This window comes from Manis javanica, chromosome 5 (assembly GCF_040802235.1).
Source record: "Manis javanica isolate MJ-LG chromosome 5, MJ_LKY, whole genome shotgun sequence".
NCBI lineage: Eukaryota > Metazoa > Chordata > Mammalia > Pholidota > Manidae > Manis > Manis javanica.
Window position 1 is genome coordinate 119,131,328 of NC_133160.1, and position 24,305 is coordinate 119,155,632.

Consider the following 24,305-nt stretch of genomic DNA (forward strand, 5'->3'; position numbering starts at 1 on the left):
TTGTTATTTGGTTACATTTTTATTTTAATTCAACTTTCAGAGCAATGTTGAGTTAATCAACCCTCCAATTTAAAGATCATTATTTTTACCAGTCTACCTTTCTTATATTTTATTTTTGACTCTTGCCTACTTGGATTGCTTTTGCACTGCCCTCTTTGCCCCCTTAGGCTAACATATTTGACACACTTATTTAAATATATAATTATCTGCAAAACATAGGTCTGTACATGCCTGCAATTTGTAGAAATAGCATTGTGTATAAGTATCATATTGTTTCTTACTGTTTTTGCTCAATCCTAGAATTTCATTCTGGTCCACCATGGCATCCACCATATTCCTTCATCCAATTACATTGCTCCAACTTCCAAATGCCAAACACACACACATCTTGAATTTCTCTTAAATATGTACCCAAAAATATATGTGTAGTCTTCTAAGTATGCTAGAATGCTGTTCTGATTTCCATTTCCCACAGCTTATAGTGAGTGTGAGTAGCTTTTCACATATGTACTAGCTGTTTGGGCTTCCCTCCATGAGTTGCCTACTAATATTCTTTGTCCATTTTATAATGGTTTTTCTTTCCATTTGTTGTTGGTTTACAGAATTTTTTGTATACCTTACAATAATTTTAGATATTAGACATTGCAATTATTTTCTCATAGTTGCTCATCCATCTGGTAAACGTGTGGAATACTTGATTTTGATTTAATGAAATTCATCTAGTTTTAACTTTATGGTTTGTGTCTTCAGGATTTGTCTAAAAAATCTCAGTTCCTAGGTCACAAAGATAAGGCTTGCACTTTTTTTAATGTTAGCGTGTTCTCTACATATACAGGCATGTGCACACACACACACACACACACAGAGGCACCAAAATCTTCAACAAGCATCACACTTAGGACAGAAAAATCATTCATCCATTGATAAGACAAGGAACCCCTTATCATCACTGCTATTTAAATGGAGCTTCTGGCTAAAGTCAAGGAAAGGGCAAAAGTAAAGATTGGAAAGAATAAGTTAAAATTATCATGGGCATTATTTCAGACTTAACAGTTACCTGGATGAGAGGATATAGAAAAGGGAGAAATCAAAGAGGAGATTTGTGTTATGCTAGTCATTAGAGAATCAGAATATCCTCACTGGGATGGAAAAGCACCAAGATGTTCATCACCCCAATAGGTTTTCTAAAGTTTTTCTGTTTCTTTAAACAAATGATACTCACACTTCCAGGAAAGAGTTACACTCATTTACTAGCTATGTAATAAAGAAGATACAGCAAAGAGATAATGATCGAATAGTTCCTAGATGGTAGAAGGAGGTGACAAACACAAAAGCCAAGTATTTTAAATGCTCATAAATTCTCTATTCAAATAGCATGTTTTCATGTTTGTTTGTTTATTTGTTTTTAGCAATTCTGATCCTCGTCAATGGGCTGTCACATTTGGTATTTCCACAAGATCTCCTATACAGAGAAGAGGAATAAGGAATATTATAATCCATAATGATTATAAACCTGCAACTCATGAAAATGATATTGCACTTGTACAACTTGACAGACCTGTCACCTTTACCAAAAATATCCGTCGGGTGTGTCTCCCAGAGGCTACCCAGAATATTCTACCTGGTTCCACTGCTTATATAACAGGATGGGGATCTCAAAGCTATGGCGGTAAGTGTTTCAGGAAAAATAAAACAAAAATAACAACAAAATCTCTGGTAGTTGCTATCATATAATTTTTTTAAATTAGGAAACACCTGAAGGTTCTGTCTAGGGACAGAACCATCATATATTCTGGTCAGCCGAAGCTCTAGCTATTCCTGAGTCTCTTCAGCAAAGCAAAGCAAGGCCCCTAGAAATTATGGGGACTTCTCCAACATAGTAATAGGGAAATAAACAAAAGTAATGAAGAAATAAGTTCTTCAGTGATTCAGAGACTCTATAGGATTCAAATGATTTCTCTATAAAGAAAATAAAGGTTTTTAAAAGTAGATTTGAATAGGTATTCTCTAACGGTTTTAATACCCTTTAAGGTATTAGAAGCCATCAAGATACTTTGGGATGAACTAAATCCTTCCTCAAGAGCAAGAATCTCCCGTGTACATAAGCATTGCTCATACTTGCTCATTTAATGAATAAAATGGAAATAAAAATAAGGGCAGTGGTCAAGAGCAAATAGGACCATGGGGAAAATAAGTATCATCCAGGGAGTAGAAGGATAGTATTCACAATTTCCACAGGTTTCTACCCATGTTCTAGATCATCTGTTCAAGAAACAATACAAAGGCTTAATTGTCCTAGAAAATATTTCATATAGTTCTCTTGGCCCAAAGTAATTTGGTGTGGCAGATAAAATTGTGACAGTCACAAAAGTGGCAGTGCCATTTTGAAGGAACTTCAGTATAAAAGAAATTAATTCTTCAGCCTTGAAACAGGACTGCTTTCTCTTTTGTTGCTAGATTAAAGCTTACTCAACCTGTAATTTGTCAAGTCACAGTCAGCCAATAGATAACTTAAATGCCACTAGTCAATTTTAAGATAGTAGATTTATTTATTTTTCTCTTAAGATCTAAGGGACAGTGTACCACAAAGCTAAAGCAGAAAAAAGAAAAACAGATCCGTGTGAAGGGGTTATTCTTCTCCATTATGGGAACCTGCTGAGGAGAAACTTCTGAATGCATCTTCAATAGCCTTCTTTGCTGAATAAGAAATAATGTTTGGAGTACATTTATTCCTTCCTATATTCACCTAGGTTCATTAATTTATATATCCTTAAGTCCATTTTCTTTCTGTTTTTATACTCAACAGGCAACACAGTAACAGATCTACAGCAAGCACGGGTGGAAATAATAAGTAACAGTGCATGTAATGCACCTGATAGTTATAATGGAGCAGTCTTGCCTGGAATGATATGTGCTGGAGAACCTCAAGGTGGAGTAGATGCATGCCAGGTAAGTTCACAACAATGCTATCAATGTCATCATCCAAGTTTATAAGCACATACTAGCATGTGATACCGTAATAGGCATAGAGGTAACAATTATAATACAAAGCTCTGATCCTCTAAAAATTTTTGATCTAGATTTTAGAAATTAATTCTTGTATGTTTATGCATCATGAAACAGTAACCCTGAGAAGCCAAATTGCAGAGAACCAAAGAGACCTGAGTTTGAATTCCTGAACCTCTGCAACCAATTCTTTTACTATAAAATGGGGATAAATAATAATAGTATCTAAATTTTTAGGTACTACTAAAGAGTATATGGGAATTAAATGTCAGGCATGTACTGAGACACCAAGAAATCTTAGCTCTTTTCACTGTTGTTAAACTAGACCATGATCATTGATGTAGGTAACTTTAATCTCACCCTTTCAACTACTGTGAAGTAGGATAAATTGTTCACTCATCTAAGAGTCATAGACAATAGACATTAAAATAACATCTGGATATCAGCACCTTGTAGATAGAAAATTTATACAAAAAACTTAGTTATTTGAGTCACAACACCTCCTATAATTGTAAAACACCATAAATGAGAAAAAAAAACTACCTAGATCTAGCCAGTAACTTTGAACAAATATAAAAATACAAACAATAAACAAGAAAATTATTACTTTAAAGTAATTAGAATAAGGTTTTAATACTTAAAATTCTAATTATCTAACAATTGATGTGGTTATATCTTTTAATAAACTTCAAGTCTGAAAACCAACCCCATATAGTTAACAGCAACAACTACTTAGTATCAAAAATTACATTTCTAGAATTAAGAGAAATCATTCTGTTTTATTGAGAAATCTGCTGCTGTTTTTCTGGGTGAAGTGTATGCAGAAAAATAAGGTTCTTTCCTCAAATGTTAGTGACTTAAATTTGGTACTCACATTCTTAAAAGAGTGAAAAAGTATTCTTACATATTTTTTGAGGATCCCAGTCCCTGAGCACTTTCCCCAAAATGAAACATTTTTATTGACTGCAAGTTGTGTGTAGGGGGAGGGGAATTATTTATCAATTTTCAAGATACTGTTAATGAACCACTGGCCCTTAAGCCCAATGTTCAGTGGAAATGTCTTTGTGGTAGGAAACACTTCTTACTCTCCTTCCTGTTTCTTTTAATTGCTACCTCTGTAACAACAAATTCTCAGCTTTCATAGTCACTTTTCAAAGAATTAACCAATGAAATGTAAAAGGGTATTACTCATGCTGCACTCCTGATGCCCCTTATCTCCTGCATATACAAATTCTGCTCTTACCCCAAGCCCAACTCATCATGAAAGTTTCCCTGTATGTTTCACTCCAAACCTCACTGATTTTTAGCTGAAATACTGTAATGAATAGAGTTTGTGCCTCAAAAATAAATAGCACCTGACATAAGAGCTTACGAGACTCTATTTGTTTCTGTTCATTCACTCAAAGGAAATGTATTAATTACTTTATATGCACCAGACATTGTGCCTGCATGACAGTGTGTACCCTGGACTAGAAGGAAGACTACAAGATCAGATGTCTATGCAATCAGGCAGTGGAGCTAGTCAGATACAGGAAAAATTACAAGTCCCTTTTAGTTTAACATTTGCTTGCCCACTCTTAGTAAGACATTATACACAGAGACTTTTTACTATAGAAGAAATAGCAGCAAAATGCAATGATGAAAAAGCTCTGAGAACTTGTTAACCAGACCTTTATGCATAATCAAAAGCAGATAGGTGCCATAAGCTCTATGCAGGATTTGCCATGCAAGTTGGTGATTCACACACTGACCTTTCACCCCATCTAAACCAGTAATTAAGTATCTATGGGAGAACTGGCTACTAAAAGCAGTAAAATGAATAGCAAATTATTCTAGAAGCAAACTTGGTTATAATAGCTGACTCACAGACTTAACCAATCATTCAGCACATATCTCCCCAACCAGATTGTTACATGCACAAATATTTGCTGGTTGGTTTATTATTAGAATTGGCTGGTAAGTATTCTTAAGGAGTGTCTTACTCATTGCCATATAAATTTCTTTTCAATCATTCACAAAAGAATACTTTCTGATGACATTCTAAGTATCAGATACCATGCAGGGTGCTAGGAAGATACTGAGATTTCTAAAACTCCCTCATTCAACAAATACTTCCATTAACCGAATCCATACAGTCACTGTATTAGAAAAGGTTGAGTTTTTCATAGTCTTCCCGAGGGCTGTGACCCAGATGACAGTTGATCAGAGACAGAGTTCTGATCAAACTGTTGCCCTGGCCTTTTGTCTAAGAACAGTTTATATACCATCTTAAAACAGGATACATTAATCAACATTAGAGCAGTATGTCAAGGATACATTTGGTCTGTGTCTTACAACAACAGACTGTGCAATTCTGGGGCTACCTATGTGTGAAAGGAGGCAAGGACACTCATTCTGAAGAATTCCATCAAAGATGTGAGAGCCAGGTTTCCATTCAGTTCTGCCTTCTTTCATCATTCCAGGCTGTTTCTCTTCTTAGCCACAGGTGAGGGGCTGCAGCACCTTGGTGACCCAGGCAGGAACAGCTGTGTGGCAGCTTCACTGTGCAGCATGACAGGTCCTGGCCAACTCAGGGCCTCTCGTTTGCATAGCTTTCCTTAACTGTGGGACCATAAAAATTTCATTTTACTTCACATTTCCTTAGCTCTCCCATGGCCCAGAAGCTTAGGACATGGTAGTGTCCAGAATGGGCATGTCGCCTTCCCTGAAGGACCCTGAGAATAGTGGGAAAGGCGGGCACTGAACAAACATCAGAAATGCAGCATATGTTGCAGAGATACTCAGGTGCAAGGAGGGGAAGTGATCCCCTGGGAGTGCAGCCAGGCTCACAGCTGTGCTTGCATAAAACAATGAAGCAGTCGTGAAAGAGGCGCACACAGACGTGGGAACACAGGCAGTGGAAAACTAATCTAGCCCTACACTGGAAGGGGTGGCAATGGAGAAGAAAGGTGTATGTCAGGGAAGGCTTTTTGAAGAACGGAAGGCCTGGCATGACTCACCTGGGCAGCTAAGGGAAGTCTGGGGAAGTTGCTTCTCATCTTCTACTTGCTGAAGGAACAACCCATGTCCTTGGAGGATTTGGGTAGTTCTCACATGACTTGGTATACTATTTCAACAGCAAAGACCAGACTAACTTTATTATTTATTATCATAATGGATGTGACTTCTTCTACTGCCATAGGAATAAATTCCTTACTACTTTGAAGTTGTCTTCACATTTAATCCTTCTGTTTTCTTCAGGGTGACTCCGGTGGCCCACTAGTTCAAGAAGACTCACGGCAGATTTGGTTCCTCGTGGGCATAGTGAGCTGGGGGTATGAATGTGGTCTGCCGAATAAGCCAGGAGTTTACACTCGAGTGACACCCTACCGTGACTGGATAACCAAACACACTGGGATCTAGTACAATAAACGCATCTCTCTTGCAAAGTCTGTACACAGAGGTACTTTACTAACATTTCAAAACTTCACTTTTCAACTGCAAAAGAAACTGAAAGCACCCTATTTTAACATACTTTTACGTAAACATAGTTTCCCAAACACTAGCTGATCTTTCTTTATGACTACAGATTTTAGATATTCTCAATAAAACTATACACGTTACATAGTACTGTGGCTGTGTGCCCAGAGAGACATAGCAAGCTGGTTACCAAGGTAACAGTTCTTTTTCAGATGGGTAAGTGCTGCTAATAAGAAAACAGGTACCTTAAGAGTGGTACTGAAGGAACCTGGACAAGTCTGGAGAGTCAGAGTCTTCTCTGAGGAGGTCTCACTGAAGCTGATAAGTGAGCAAAATGTAGAAACTTACAAAAGAAGAAGTGTTAGAATAACATTTAAGACAGAACAGCATGAGGCAAGAAAAGATACAATCTTACAGTCATCTTAGTTATCCTGTAGGAACACATGTCACAGGAACAGATGGATTTCAGGCATGTAAGATCAAACCAAATATATTCACTCCTCAACTGGAACCCAAAGAACTATAAATAATTTTTCTGATGACTTTTATTAAAAATATCCTTCACTTATGTGAAGAAGAGATTTCCTTTACAAAGAAACAGATGAAATATACCCACACTACCTTCCCAGGGAATTTCCGACTACACAGTGCTTTTTAACAACCAAATAAGAGTAATTTTAAGAACTGAAGTTTACCATTGGCAGTTATTTTTGAGAGTAGAGTCCTTGACAGCTAAATTCAAATAATGAATTGAAAGTCATATGGAAAAAAATGCAAAGAGTTGATCTGCAAAGAGAAAGTTTTAATAGCTTAACTTCAAAATGTCTTAGAAAAGGAACTTTCTCCCTCTCTTTCCCTCTTACACAATCTCTCTCTCTCTCTCACACACACACACACTACCAAAGAACATAAATAAGATTATTAAAATTTAATGGCACAGCAATTTATGTAGCCTGAACCATGAGTATTATTAAATTTTTATGGGATCTTAGCATAGCTAGAGCTTGGTCATGAATTATCATCTATGTATCAGTGCTTCCCTCTTCTAAAAGCTAACTCACAACACTTGGGCATCAGAACTATATGCATTGTGATGAAAACTACTTGTATTTCCTCATGTACAACTGTGACAAGACCTACATTAAAGTCATTTACTTTTAAGTAAAAGAAATTGAAAATTTAATCAACACTTGGTGAAATATACAAATTGTTGGTGTACCTTATTTCAAATAAACTCTTTTAAAATCACTTCCCTAAGTATTTACAAAAGTTATGATTTATGAAGGATAATCCAAAATAATTTATTTAATTGGCTCTCTAACAAGAGAACTGCAAGCTAGACTCTAAAGGCTTGGCACTTTCTGCCGCCTTATAATCAAGCTCTACAACTTGAGGCAAGCATCCAACTTGACCCTCCCTTGCTGCACCCTGGGAGGACAACATTAAACTAGTGATTTAGAGTAAGCCTCATGGCGGGGGTGTGTGTGTGCACATGCCCTCGCATAATCATAAACGTTTTTGTTTATTCCTATATGCTGAAAGCCAAATAAAAGAAAGTACTTATTTAGCAGAAAATAGAGCAAATTCAATTACTTATTGAAAATAAATTATTTAGCAAGTGGCATATTTTTATGAAGACATATCTGAACACCAGAAGAACACCTATTTAAGAGCTTCTTTTTTTTTTTTTTTTTTTACTGTAATTCCATTGTATCAGGTTCCATTGTCCTGGTAGCTAACTAAATCCATGAAAGCAATTTTGAATATTTATGGGAGAGGTGATGATTCATAAATCCTTTCAGTACTTAAAAAGTCATTCTGGAACTCTGGTGGAAATTTTCTAGCACCCCAGTTCAGTGCCAGAGTTATTAGTATCACAGAAAATCCTGCTCCATATACAGAAAACACCCAGACTAACCAATAAAAAACATGGCAAACAAAGTGAGTACTTAATGTTCAAACTGTATTTACCTGAGTATAAAATAGTGAATGGAACTAATGAAAAAAGAATTATTCAAGACAGTTTAAAGCAAACAACTATTTATTACACTACTTGGAGATCTTGATTAAAGAGTAGATCATTCATTTAACAAATTTATTGAGCCCTACTATGTTCCAGGCTCTTTACTAGACACCAATGAAGCTAAGATAAGCAAGACACAGTCCCTTGTCCTTAATAAACTCAGAGAACACTGGTGTTGACAAACATTATACAATATAAATAATGGACTCAATGATAAAGAGTAAGAAATTTATTATAGGATAACAAAAGAGGGGAGGCCCCAGGAGACCCCAAGGAAAATATTTTATAATATTAGAAGTGAGTATTCCAGAGTATCAATTTGCAATGAACCATAATAATTACTCTGTAGTTTGAGAGAAGGGAGCTAAGAACTTGTCAGATTATTCGCTAAGTCTGTTACAGTCTCTAAATTATATAATTCAATTCCGATTTTACAATTCGCTCGACATTAAATGGTTCAAACACATCCAAAATAGTTCTTTATATTTTTTTCATACATCTTCATAACCCAGATCTCAAAACCCAGTCCTTCCCATTTCTTATCAATCAGTTTGATTAATCTCCTACGGGGAGAACATCAGTTATTTTCCCCCATATTTCTAGTGGTTTATTTCTACAATAATCAGTTGTCTTTGAAAGATCAGTCCCTTATCATGGGAGTATTTAAGCAGAAGCTAGGTGATGACCTGCAGAAATGTTTTGGAAGATTTCTGCAATGAGTGGGGCTTAGAAGCAAATCATGTCCACGGTCTCTTTCAGTCTAAGATTCTGCTCCTGACATGAAAACACTTTTGAGGGAGGATAATCTCTCTGGGATAAAAGAGGAATTTTAGAGTATTGCAATATTCACTTGTTTAATCTGGTACCTAACCATGAAACAAATCATCCAGAGAAAAGAAATTAAACCCATCAAAAATCAATGTAAGCAGAAATCCCTTTGGAGAAAAAGGCAACTGAATGAAATTGAGGCATTAATTTAAAATAGCTAACAGTTCACAGTGTGTTTTCCAGGGTTATGTCTCCATTTAACCTATCTCCAATTATACAAATTAAACTAAAATTACTAAACAATAAAAATAAGTTAGCACATTAATAAATGGTTTTCCCCCAGTAAAATTCATCCATCTAGCCAGTCATTAATTTTTTCATCCATCCATTTGTTTTCAATATTTTCTGAGCATTTACAGTGTACCAGGCACTAATCTGAGCTAGTCAATCCAACCTCTAGGAAAGAACAAGGCAGGAAGAGGAAGAAGCAAGTGTAAAAGTCCTAAAATGACTACGTTTGTGAGTTGGAGGAATAGTAAGAAGTCAATATGGCTAGAGACTCATGGTAGATGAAGTTGAAAAAAATAGCCATGTGAACCATTACAAAGAAGTTTCAATTTTATTCTAAACTTTGAGGATAAGAGTTTAAAGAGGAATAATATGATCAATTTTCTACTTTCTAAAGATTAATCTAGCTACTTTGAAGAGAAAGAATAATAGGAGAACAAAAGTAGAATGCAGAAGAGTCATTAGAATATTGAGCTAATCCAGGGGAAAAAATGGGACTGGTTTGGATTGAGGAGCTAGCAGTGAAGAAGGTGAAAAGTAGTTTAATTCAGGAAATATTTGTTGGAAGAAACAAGAATTTCTGAGACTAGATTTAGGGGCTGAGGGAAAGGGAGAGATCAAAGCTGATTCAAAACTTTGCACCTGAACAACTGAGAGGAAAATCTGGGAGGAGGATGGGGTTTGGGCATAGGGAAATCAAGTTTCTTTCTGAATCTTTTACATTTGAAATAAACAACCAGGTCAGTCAAAAAACTATAAATACATATCTGTAGCTCAGAGGAGGGACTGAGACTGGAAACAATTTGATGGCATTTACATCTTCAAGGAAAATAGGGTAAAAAAGCCATATTGGATGACTAGAAAACAGGAAATATAGCTTTTAGAAAATAATCTAAGGAAATATCTTGATTGTCTCAAGAAATATTTTGATGCCTTAAGGAAGATGAAAAAAATAATTCTAGTTATAACAAAAAGGAACTTTAAAAAGTGTTAAATCTGGTTTTATAAAAATTAAAATATAAAAAAGAATTGTTATTCAAAAGACACTAGTAAGTGATAAAAAGGTAAATGACAGAGTGAGAGAAGATATTTGCAATACACATAACACATAGCTTGTATCTAGAATGTATAGTGAATGATTACAAATCAGCAAGGAAAAGATATAATTAGAAAATGGACAAGAGATCAGAATAGGAACATCAGAAAAAAGAGAAATCCAAATAGTCAATAAATGTAAGAAAAGGTGCTCAACCTTACTAGAAATAAGGAAAAATGATAAATAAAGCCACTTCAATATTCCATAACTGCATACCAATGGATAAAAATGGAAAGTCTGACATTATGAAGAACTGGTAAGACTGGAGAGTATAACTTGCTTTAATAAACTGGGAAAAAATGGCATTATCTAATAAATGCATATCCTATAACTTAGCAATTCCACTCCAAAGTAAATGCTCTAGAAATGGGTGCAGATGGGCAGGAATATTCAAATCAGCATTATTCATAATGGCTAAAACAGTGGATATAATCAAATGTCCATCAATGAAAGTTGTTATATTCCTTCAATGAAATATCATAGCCAGAAAAGTGAATGAACTAGAGCCACATATATATATAAACATGGATGAAACTTATAAACCCAAAGTAAGCAAAGAAGCCAATTAAAAAAGACTACATACTATATATACTATTTTATTTATATGGTTAAAAAAATTATATTGTTTAGGAATTCATTCTTACTCATGAAAAGCATTTTTTTTTAAAGCAAGGAATTCTTTACCAAAAATTACAAAATAATGCTTACATTTAGGGGAGCAAGGTAAAATTGTAACTGGGAAGAGAAAGGCAGAGAGATACTGGTTTGTTAGCACACCTCTATGGATATTTGTTTCATAGTCACTGAGTTGTGTACTTGTTTTAAGTACTTTCCTATATGTGTATTGCTCTTCACATCTCTGATGCTGAATGTTTGTGGGCAACTCCTGGCACAGTGAGGGGAAACAATCAATAATTCCTAGGTCATTCAGGAAAGAACCCTTGAAGGAAATATATGAAACTTTTTTTAATATATACCATGATGGAGAGCAGAAAAAGTATTTTATTCCACTTCATGATCCACATTAATCTTTTAATAATTGTTTTCATTTGAATTTTTATAGATGTAACAGTACTGCCTACCAATGTTAACATTGTTAATATGCTAAAACATTTCTAGTGTGCATGGAACCATTCACATATCTGGTTCTGTATCTCCCACAATTAGTGATTTTCTTAAACTAAGTTTTTGAGGGAAATAAGATAAATATTGTGTTACATCACGTAACAAGAGACAAGCTCAAATGATTCAAAGATTGTTAAATAATCATACTTGCAAAAATAAATTAAAAGTAAAAAGGTTTTAAGTAATGAAAGATTGCTGTGGTTTTTCTGTTTGTAAAAAGAATACTTTCTGTAGTTCTTAGAAAAGTATGTAGGTAATCAATCAATATCCCCAGATTTTCTTTGCCAGTAATTTTCTATCTTTCCATTTTTATTCCCTATGAAAGATTCTAAAATTAGGACTGGCATTTTACAGTCTTTATATCTGAAATACTTTTGTAGAGAAAGTTCTAAAAGAGCACCCTTTAATGTTCTAAACATATCCATTTTTATATGGGGACTTTTTCTTCTGTTTGGGTTCTACAAATCAGGGAAAATGGTCATGGTTTTCTTACAGCTGTTTCTTCACTTGATGTGCAACTAGGAAAGAAAACTATCAAATTTAGTAGCCAAATCTATGACTTTAAGATACTCATATATGATCAAAAGAGATAAATTCAATAAATCCCTTGGAGATTACTAGATATTTAAGTGTTCAGACTCATAGTGGGAAAATGTCAAGATATTGCCTAAATTTGTTATTTCTTCTAGTTTTCTGAAGCTTTATGGACTCATAATTTTAAAAAGTAGGTTTTATTGCAGGCATCCACACTAAAAAGAAACTTTAACAATATACCAGAGCCTTATAGATACATATTTGATACATATCAAATATAAATTTGATAAATGGCAATGATACCTATTAGTCTAATGTTCCAGTGTTGCAAAATACTTGTGAAGTAAGGGCAGGGACCTGGGACAAGCAACATCATTAACTTTTCCTGCATATGATGAAAAACACTATGATATAAGCAGTATAGGAACAGGAGGGACCCCATCTTAAAGCTAAGATTCCATTTTAAAAAGCAGAGAGTTGAGAATATTCCTAACATATTCTTTAGTAATCAACCAACAGCCTACCTTAAGGGCAGGGCAGGTAGGCCTAAATGGTATGTCTGCACTGCTTAAGAGTAACCACTATCTTAGCCAAGGACATATCAATAAATCCCTTGTGTTAAGTTTATTTAGCAAAATTAGCTGGAGGATTGGTAATAGAGAGGAGACATGGTGTCTCTCACCAGAGATAAGCATCATGAGACCACAAGTCAGGCCTATGCCCAACAACCCCCCCTTCACCCTTTGCCCCTTCTTGAAAGCCTTAAAAAGACTAATCCCCAGCCTTTCAGCATGTCTCCTCTTTGAGGATGCCCACACTTAAAGTGCATAATTTCAAATAAAGCTTTCTCACTGCTCAAATTATTTTTGAGCATTTTATCTCTTTGTTATTTCATTTTATTTCCAAGTCTTCACTCTGTCTCTGCTGTACTCCTGAGAAGAAGGGAAGGCTACTAAGAGCTCAGATTTGCAAGTTCCTGTAATCTGGGTGACCCAGGGAACTGCAGCTGCAGAAGCCTGCCAGAAAATATCCCTTCTTTGGGAAGTTCTCAGAACATAATCTCACTCCATCCCATGCTCCATGGCTCCCCCAAATCCTGGGGTGGTGGGGGCTAGTCCCCCACACCAAGCACAGGAAGCTAGGTGACTCTGGCTTTAAGAGTTGATGAGGGAATCTGCCCTAAGCTGAGAACTTTCTCTTTTTCCCTCTGCAATTTCCTGTTCCCTGCTGTTCTTGTTTTAATGAACCCCTCCCTAACCTACACTCGTCTGACCTTCTTGAGAGCTATTTCTCACCCAGAGTTAAGAACCTTCCATGTCTAGGTTGAGGTTCCACCTGGTGTGCAGGGAGAGACCTTCCCAGACACAGATGCCCAGCAACACTTTCACATTATCAGAAATTTTGCACATTGTTATTTTTAGAAAAAGAAGGGATAAGGAAATAAACCCAACTCATAATATGATCTCATGATCATACTTAGTAGAAAAAAATAGGTATTTTCCTTAAAAAAGCTGCTCATACTCTATGTAAAAGGCAAGAGAATTTAACCAATATGACCAAACCCACACAGCAGGAAATGGCAGAAGTTATCTCAGATTCAAACCACAGCTCTCCATCACTGCCCATCACCCCTCACCAGCCATTTACACTACTCCCCGACTCACAATGGTCCATTAAAGGACAATGTAGGCCACAGTGCTTCCATTTCCTTATCTGTAAAGCATCAACAATAATTTTCCCTGCTTCATAGGGTTTTACTTTGGGTAAAGTGAGTATTTTAATAAATTGTACAAACTAGGCAATATAAAACTTAAAAAAAAATAAAAAATAACTCTGAGCCAGAATAGGGGGTGGAGTCAAGATGGCGGCATGAGTAGAGTAGCAGAAATCTCTCAAAACCACATATACTTTAGAAAATACAACAAATACAACTCTTCCTAAAAGAGAGACCAGAAGACACAGGACAACAACCAGACTACATTCACACCTATGAGAACCCATCACCTCGGGAAAGGGGTAAGATACAAGCCACAGCCCAGAGGGACCCGGGTGCCCCTCACCCCAGCTCCCGGTGGGAGGAAAGGAGTTGGAGCAGGGAGGGAGAGGGAGCCCAGGACTGCTAAACACCCAGCCCTAGCCATCCGCAAGGGAGCGCAGACACAGAGTGCATGTGTGGGGTGCTGGAAACTAGGGAAGCAGGACAGTAAGACATGGGAGCAGGTCCCTGCAGCCGGCGCCCTGGGGACAAAGAAAAGCCAGTGCTTTTTGAAAGTCTTAAAGGGACAGGGACTCCACAGCTGGATGGAAGCATCCCGGGACACGCAGCCCAGGAGCTGGGAATCCCGGGGAACTCTGGGCACCCTAACCTCCTGTGCAGCAGTGCACCTCAGAGGCCCCTCATGGAGATAAACAGCCTCTAGCCATTTCCCCTCCAACACGGTTCCGCCATATCAGATTAGCAGCCCGAGGCAGGCCATACCCACATCAACTGCAGAGCTAAACTCCACAGCAGCCAGGCAAAAATCAGTAACCCCATCTGCACGCAGCTTCCCAGTACAAGCCGCTAGAGGTCACTGTTCTCCCAGGAGAGGAAGGCCACAAAACAACAAGAAGGGACATTCTCCCAGCCATCACTTGTGCCATCTCCGCAAACTATATATATTGCCATGAAAAGGCAGAATTTGAGGAAGACCAAGATCACAGATTCAACCCCTGAGAAGTAGATAGACCTAAACAGTCTTCCTGAAAAAGAATTCAAAATAAAAATCATAAACATGCTGACGGAGATGCAGAGAAATATACAAGAGCTAAAGGATGACATCCAGAGGGAGATTACACAACTGAAACAATCTCTGGAAGGATTTATAAGCAGAATGGATAAGATGCAAGAGGTCATTGATGGAATAAAAACCAGAGAACAGGAAGGTAAAGAAGCTGACGCAAAGAGAGATAAAAGGATCTCCAGGAATGAAACAATATTAAGAGAACTGTGTGACCAATCCAAAAGGAACAATATCCATATTATAGGGGTACCAGAAGAAGAAGAGAGAGGAAAAGGGATAGAAAGTGTCTCTGAAGAAATAATTGCTGAAAACTTCCCCAACCTGGGGGAGGAAATAATCGATCAGACCACAGAAGTACACAGAACTCCCAACAGAAAGGACCCAAGGAGGACAACACCAAGACACATAATAATTAATATGGCAAAGATCAAGGAAAAGGACAGAGTTTTAAAGGGAGCTAAAGAGAGGAAAAAGGTCACCAACAAAGGAAAACCCATCAGGCTATCATCAGACTTCTCAACAGAAACCTTACAGGCCAGAAGAGAATGGCATGATATATTTAATGCAATGAAACAGAGGGGCCTTGAACCAAGGATACTGTATCTAGCATGATTATCATTTAAATATGAAGGAGGGATTAAACAATTCCCAGACAAGCAAAAGTTGAGGGACTTTGCCATCCACAAACCACCTCTACAGGGTATTTCAGAGGGACTGTTCTAGGTAGGAGCACTCCTAAGACTAACCAGATGTCACCAGAGAAAATAAAATCACAGCAAAGAAAGCAGACCAACCAAACACTAACTAAAAGCAAAAAAATAAAATCAACTACCCACAAAAGCAGTTAAAGGAAACACAAAAGAGCACAGAATAAAACAACCAACATATAAAGAATGGAGGAGGAGGAATAAGAAGGGAGAGAAGTGAAGAATCACCAGACAGGGTTTATAACAGCTCAGTCAGTGAGCTAAGTTAGACAGTAAGATACTAAAGAAGCTAACCTTGAACCTTCGGTAACCACGAATCTAAAGTCTGTAATGGCAATAAGTACATATCTTTCAATAGTCACCCTAAATGTAAATGGACTGAATGCACCAATCAAAAGACACAGAGTAAAAGAATAGATAAAAAAGCAAGACCCATTTATATGCTGCTTACAAGAAACTCACCTCAAACCCAAAGACATGCACAGACTTAAAGTCAAGGAATGGAAAAAGATATTTCATGCAAACAACAGTGAGAAGAAAGCAGGGGTTGCAGTGCTAGTATCAGACACAATAGACTTCAAACCAAAGAAAGTAACAAGAGATAAAGAAGGACATTACACAATGATAAAAGGCTCAGGCCAACAAGAGGATATAACCATTCTAAATATATATGCACCCAACACGGGAGCACCAGCATATATGAATCAAATACTAAAAGAACTAAACGAGGAAATAGAATGCAATGCATTCATTTTAGGAGATTTCAACATGCCACTCACCCCAAAGGAGAGATCCACTGGGCAGAAAATAAGTAAGGACACAGATGCATTGAACAACACACTAGAGCAGATGGACCAAATAGACATCTATAGAACTCTACATCCAAAAGCAACAGGATACACATTCTTCTCAAGTGCACATGGAACATTCTCCAGAATTAACCACATCCTAGGCCACAAAAAGAGCCTCAGTAAATTCCAAAAGATTGAAATCCTACCAACCAACTTTTCAGACCACAAAGGTATAAAACTAGAAATAAATTCTACAAAGAAAACAAAAAGGCCCACAAACATATGGAGGCTTAACAACATGCTCCTAAATAATCAATGGATCAATGAACAAATTAAAATGGAGATCCAGCAATATATGGAAACAAATGACAACAACACAAAGCCCCAATTTCTGTGGGACACAGCAAAAGCAGTCTTAAGAGGAAAGTATAGAGCAAACCAGGCATACTTAAAGAAGGAAAAACAATCCCAAATGAATAGTCTAATATCACAATTATCAAAACTGGAAAAAGAAGAACAAATAAGGCCCAAAGTCAGCAGAAGGAGGGACATAATAAAGACTAGAGAAGAAATAAACAAAATTGAGAAGAATAAAACAATAGCAAAAATCAATGAAACCAAGAGCTGGTTCTTTAAGAAAATAAACAAAACAGATAAGCCTCTAGCCAAACTTATTAGGAGAAAAAGAGAATCAACACACATCAACAGAATCAGAAACGAGAATGGAAAAATCACGATAGACTCCACAGAAATACAAAGAATTATTAAAGAATACTATAAAAACCTATATGCTAACAAGCTGGAAAACCTAGAAGAAATGGACACCTTCCTAGAAAAATACAACCTTCCAAGACTGACCAAGGAAGAAATACAAAAGTTAAACAAACCAATTATGAGCAAAGAAATTGAAGCAGTAATCAAAAAACTTTCGAAGAGCAAAACTCCCGGGCCAGACGGATTTACCTTGGAATTTTATCAAACATACAGAGAAGACATAATACCCATTCTCCTTAAAGTTTTCCAAAAACTAGAAGAGGAGAGAATACTCCCAAACTCATTCTATGAAGCCAACATCACCCTAATACCAAAACCAGGCAAAGACCCCATGAAAAAAGAAAATTACAGACCAATATCCCTGATGAATGTAGATGCAAAAATACTCAATAAAATATTAGCAAACAGAATTCAACAGCATATCAAAAGGATCATACACCATGACCAAGTGGGATTCATCCCAGGGATGCAAGGAAGGTACAATATTTGAAAATCCATCAACATCATCCACCACAGCAACAAAAAGAAAGACAAAAACCACATGATCATCTCCATAGATGCTGAAAATGCATTTGACAAAATTCAACACCAATTCATGGTAAAAACTCTCTGCAAAATGGGAATAGAGGGCAAGTACCTCAACATAATAAAGGCCATATATGATAAACCCACAGCTAACATCATACTGAACAGTGAGAAGCTGAAAGATTTTCCTCTGAGATCGGGAACAAGACAGGGATGCACACTCTCCCCACTGTTATTTAACATAGTACTGGAGGTCCTAGCCACGGCAATCAGACAAAACAAAGAAATACAAGGAATCCAGATTGGTAAAGAAGAAGTTAAACTGTCACTATCTGCAGATGACATGATATTGTACATAAAAAACCCTAAAGACTCCACTCCAAAACCACTAGAACTGATATTGGAATACAGCAAAGTTGCAGGATACAAAATTAACACACAGAAATCTGTGGCTTTCCTATACACTAACAAAGAGAAATCAGGAAAACAATTCCAGTCTCAATTGCATCAAAAAGAATAAAATACCTAGGAATAAACCTAACCAAAGAAGTGAAAGACCTATACCCTGAAAACTACAAGACACTCTTAAGAGAAATTAAAGAAGACACTAACAAATGGAAACTCATCTGATGCTCTTGGCTAGGAAGAATTAATATAGTCAAAATGGCCATCCTGCCCAAAGCAATATACAGATTTGATGCAATCCCTATCAAATTACCAACAACATTCTTCAACGAACTGGAACAAATAGTTCAAAAATTCGCATGGAAACACCAAAGACCCCAAATAGCCAAAGCAATCCTGAGAAAGAAGAATAAAGCAGGGAGGGATGTCACCCCCCAACTTCAAGCTCTACTACAAAGCCATAGTAATCAAGAGAATTTGGTACTGGCACAAGGACAGAGCCACAGACCAGTGGAACAGATTAGAGACATCAGACATTAAACCAAACATATATGGCCAATTAATATTCGATAAAGGAGCCATGGACATACAATGGGGAAATGACAGTCTCTTCAACAGATGGTGCTGGCAAAACTAGACAGCTACATGTAAGAGAAGGAAACTGGATCACTATCTAACCCCATACACAAAAGTAAATTCCAAGTGGATCAAAGACCTGAATGTAAGTCATGAAACCATGAAACTCTTAGAAAAAATCATAGGCTAAAATCTCTTGGACATAAACATTAGCAACTTCTTCACAAACATATCTCCCCAGGCAAGGAAAACAACAGCAAAAATAAACAAGTGAAACTATATCAAGCTGAAAAGCTTCTGTATAGCAAAGGACACCATCAATAGAACAAAAAGGTACCCTACAGTATGGGAGAATATATTCATAAATGACGGATCCGATAAAGGCTTGACATCCAAAATATATAGAGCTCACACACCTCAACAAACAAAAAGCAAATAATCCAATTAAAAAATGGGCAGAGGAGCTGAACAGACAGTTCTTCAAAGAAGAAATTCAGATGGCCAACAGACACATGAAAAGATGCTCCACATCGCTAGTATCAGAGAAATGCAAATTAAAACGACAATGAGGTATCACCTCACACCAGTAAGGATGGTTACCATCCAAAAGACAAACAACAACAAATGTTGGTGAGGTTGTGGAGAAAGGGGAACCCTCATACACTGCTGGTGGGAATGTAAATTAGTTCAACCATTGTGGAAAGCAGTATGGAGGTTCCTCAGAGTGCTCAAAATAGACTTACCATTTGACCCAGGAATTCCACTTCTAGGAATTTACCCTAAGAATGCAGCAGTCCAGTTTGAAAAAGACAGATGCACCCCTTTGTTTATTGCAGCACTGTTTACAATAGCCAAGAAATGGACGCAACCTAAGTGTCCATCAGTGAATGAATGGATAAAGAAGATGTAGTACATATACACAATGGAATATTATTCAGCCATAAGAAGAAAACATATCCTACCATTTGCAACAACATGGATGGAGCTAGAGGATATTATGCTCAGTCAAATAAGCCAAGCAGAGAAAGACAAATACCAAATGATTTCACTCATCTGTGGAGTATAAGAACAAAGGAAAAACTGAAGGAACAAAACAGCAGTGGAATCACAGAAACCAAGAATGGACTAACAGTTACCAAAGGGAAAGAGGCTGAGGAGAATGGGAGGGTAGGGAGGGATAAGGGGGGGGGAGAAGAAAGGGGGTATTATGATCAGCATGTACAATGTGGGGGCTGGGGTAAAGGGGAGGGTTGTGCAACACAGAGAAGACAAGTAGTGATTCTACAACATCTTATTATGCTATGGACAGTGACTGTAATGGGGTTGTGGGGGGGACTTGGTGTAGGGGAGAGCCTAGTAAACATAATGTTCTTCATGTAATTGTAGATTAATGATAACAAAAAAGGGGGAGATTACTCACTGATAAGATAAAATTAACTGCAAATCAATGATTAATGCATGCTTACATATCCTTAATTTTGATCTTTTAAAGGGTGTCAGATGATCAGCTATGAAGTGCATTTTTCTGATAATATTTCTTTCTCTTAAAATAAAAAGCATTCCCTGTGTGATAGTCTCCAATAGGTTCTTCACAATGGTGTAAAGGTCATATCAAAGTGTGGGCAAAGGGTTTGTTTGTGTTTTTATGGAGGATCAAAGCCTAATTTGGCTACCCAGAAAGTGAATTATGGTACGATATGAAGAAGAACTTCCAACATCAACATCCTCTTGAAGAATCATTCCAGAAGATGACCATCAAAAAACTTCCTGGCGCTGTTGCAGTTGTAGCTGCATTCATCCCGCCAGTTCCTGGACTTGCTGTTGGAATGCAGAAGAAGATATCTAAGCTGGCCTGTGCATACAGTAAAACAACAAATTTGACTAGTTCTATATTGCCGGAATGCAACCAAGAGTTAGGAGAAGTGCGAGTTGCAGTGCTCCAAAATCGTGCTACTATGGACTATCTATTGTTAAAATAAGATATGGGATGTGAACAGTTTCCAGGAATGTATTGTTTAAGTTTGTCTGGTTTTTCTCAAACTGTTCAAAACCAGTTAGACAATATCCATCATATTATTGATAAGTTTTCACAAATGCCTGGGTTACCTAACTGGTTTTCTTGGTTTTACTGGATTTGGCCGGTAATTGTAGGTCTGCTTTTGTTATGTATCTGTATTCCTATTCTGTTAATGTGTGTACGCAATCTAATTAGCAGTTTGTTAAAACCTATACATGCTTATGTTACTCTACAAGAAGTTATTGCAAAGATATAATCAATCTTCTCGTTTTCTTCTGTCTGCTACTTCCATAGCTTTTCTTCTTCCTTCCTAAATTACAACCCTTTAGTAGAATTCATGCCTCATATTTAAAGTTACCGACTATCATAATACTTCAAGCGGTAAAGATACCTCAAGACAAGTGCTGGGCATAGAAGCCACAGGGCATAAATCTGCAAAGAAGTAAAAAAGCTAACCTTTTCAAACAATATGGCTTCTCTCTCACTTACCAAATTTACATTTCCCTGTATGGCCCCGGAAGATGGCTGGTTAGCCAGAGACGGGTAAGATTCCTCAAGGGAGGAACAACCTAAGATAGGCACAGTCGCAGGGGGGCCATCAGGTGAGAAATTGGGGGTCAACAAAGGTGAGGCTTAGAACCTCACCCCCCCTGTTTTGAGAGAAATCTTCTCCATCCATGAATGTTTTGTTGCCCTTGTCTAGCTTGGATTAATACTTAGTCTACAGGCACAGGCCTGATCATCTACACTTGCCTTCTTACAGCACTAACTGATGCTTTCTATCTTTATCTTGCATCTACCTACCACTTCAGCATTTTATTTAAAAAAAATAAAATGAGAGAAATGTGGGATTCACATATAAATCAAGTATAAAAAGCAAATGAATAATCATATCTGACTTGATGTTTATAGTTTATGATGCGTGATCAAAACCAAAAGTTTCTGTGATATGACTGCCCTTGCACTGTTCACCATGTAAGAACTTACTCACTATGTAAGAACTTACTCACCATGTAAGAACTTGTTTGTTATGCTTCAGAAGATTGGAGACTGTTGAGAGTTAGGCTTGGGGTTGATTAATGATTGTGCATTGAGTCCCCTATACAGAATTTTATTGTTGTAAACAACCATTTGATCAATAAATATGAGAGGTGCCCTCTAAAAATGAATAAATAAATGAGACAAAAAAAATTTTGTGGTAATTTTTGCTCTGCCAATATACAATCAGGTAATTCATTTCACAACCAGCTATATATTCTGAAAGCTTATTTCATATCATTCCTTAAATTTTAATTTTAAGCAAGATATCTTTTTCTAAAGATCTATTCACACTCAAAAAAAGAAACACACTCTTTAGCAAAAAGTGAAAAATCTTCTCACATTTGGAGTTTCCAATCCTATTAGGTAAAGGATTTCCATTGCCTTCAGGCAGGCTGGGTAGTTAAATAAAGGCTCTCTTTTTTGAAAGAATTGTTTTGAGCTCCTTTTCAGAATTCATGCCAAACAAAACCTGATCAGGAAAAATTAAAGGTGTGAAAGCTTCAAAGACCATACTCTTTGCTACCAACATTTACATTTTCTCATTAGGTGAGGCTAACATTACGTCTCTCTTTTTACACATGCACATTAAGCAATGTACTTTCCTTAAATTAGTGGGGAAAAAATAAGTTTCCACAAAAAATGCCCCTAGATCCCTTTCTTTTGTAAAAATAAAGCATACCTACAATATTATGAAGTGAGCTTTTGTTACATGATTACAAAACTCACTTGGGTAGAACTTACAAAATAGATGTAATTTCTCTGAATTCTAACATTCATATATTAAAAGTGTTATTTAGCATTTTCAGGCTGATCTTAACTATTGAGGTCTACAGATTATCCAAAAATTCTTCTATCTGTTAAAAATTGCTCCAGATAAAAATGTTTTATAAGAATATCTACTTTCCCTGGCAGTGGTTTTGTTAGGACCCTCCCCATAAACCAATTTGCTGGGTTACTCCAGTGTAAACTATTTTCAGTCTCTTGATTTGACCAATTTTAAAATTATGCTTCAGCTATTAAAATTTATTTTAATCTAGAAATTGCACATATTTCCTAACTGCTCTACTTCATTATGGGAAGTATTTGTCTTTGATAAATAGAGAACTTGGAAGCAAATATTTCATTTTTCCCAGGATTTTTTGGAAAATAATGTAAGACAGTAGACCAAGCAAAGGTGACTGATTCTCTAAGCACTGAAAGTATCATCTGAAATTATCAATTTAAAATGATAATAACAAAGTTTTAATAGTTGACATTTATGAAGCATTTGCTAACCACCTGGCCCTCCATGTAATAAGCCCAGGAGAGGTACTATTATTATTACAACTATTTTTAAGAGGAAGAAGTTAAGGTTCAGAGAAGTAAAATGTCTAAGATCACAGAGCTGGTAAATTGTGGAGCTAGAATTTGAAGGCAGGTTTTCAGATTCTAAAGCATATATACTTACCTTTAGAAACTAATTCTTAATATGACTTGAATTTTTCACATGTAATTATTATTGTTTGCTTATTTCCCAAATTCCATGAGATTTCAACCTACCAATCACACTACCTAAGTACATTTTCATCTTCATTATAATAAGTCATGTTCCCACTAGTGCCCTCCACATTATGGAAATCAGCATGTTCTGATGATCTAGATTCTCAAGAGTTATGTCTTCACATCCTTTATTATCAACAAATATAGACTGGATCAACCTGCGGTCACGTCCCCTTTATGACTACCCCCAACAATATAAAACAATTTTATATTCTGTCTTATTCACTCCATGTCTTATCTTTAGCATCATTTTATGCTGCTTTGTGAAAATCATAAAAAGGTTTTAAGTTTTCATTTAGTTTATATGTTAATGTATCAGCTAATCTTCATTTTTTTTTTTTTTTTGAGAGGGCATCTCTCATATTTATTGATCAAATGGTTGTTAACAACAATAAAATTCAGTATAGGGGGGTCAACGCTCAATGTACAATCATTAATCCATCTCAAGCCTAATTCTCGTCAGTCTCCAATCTTCTGAAGCATAACGAACAAGTTCTTACATGGTGAACGAATTCTTACATAGTGAATAAATTCTTACATGGTGAACAGTACAAGGGAAGTCATCACAGAAACTTTCGGTTTTGATCATGCAATATGACCTATAAACAATCAGGTCAAATATGAATATTCGTTTGATTTTTGTACTTGATTTATATGTTGATCCCACATTTCTCCTATTATTATTATTATTTTTATTTTTAATAAAATGCTGAAGTGGTAGGTAGATGCAAGATAAAGGTAGAAAACATAGTTTAGTGCTGTAAGAAGGCAAATGTAGATGATCAGATGATCAGGTGTGTGCCTATGGACTAAGTATTAATCCAGGCTAGACAAGGGCAGCAAGACAT

At 36.5% G+C, this 24,305-nt stretch overlaps 1 protein-coding gene across 2 annotated transcripts in view; it reads left to right on the forward strand.

Moving 5' to 3' along the window:
- The window catches only part of TMPRSS11D (transmembrane serine protease 11D), a 55,177-nt gene extending 47,464 nt beyond the window's left edge, over positions 1 to 7,713 (forward strand). For both annotated transcript variants that reach the window (XM_017653000.3, XM_037026629.2), the window contains 3 exons: positions 1,410 to 1,669; positions 2,807 to 2,949; positions 6,247 to 7,713. In XM_017653000.3, coding sequence (XP_017508489.3) covers positions 1,410 to 1,669; positions 2,807 to 2,949; positions 6,247 to 6,408 — 565 coding nt within the window. In that variant the 3' untranslated portion in view covers positions 6,409 to 7,713. The remainder of the gene's footprint in view (positions 1 to 1,409; positions 1,670 to 2,806; positions 2,950 to 6,246) is intronic.
- The last annotated feature ends 16,592 nt before the right edge of the window (positions 7,714 to 24,305 follow it).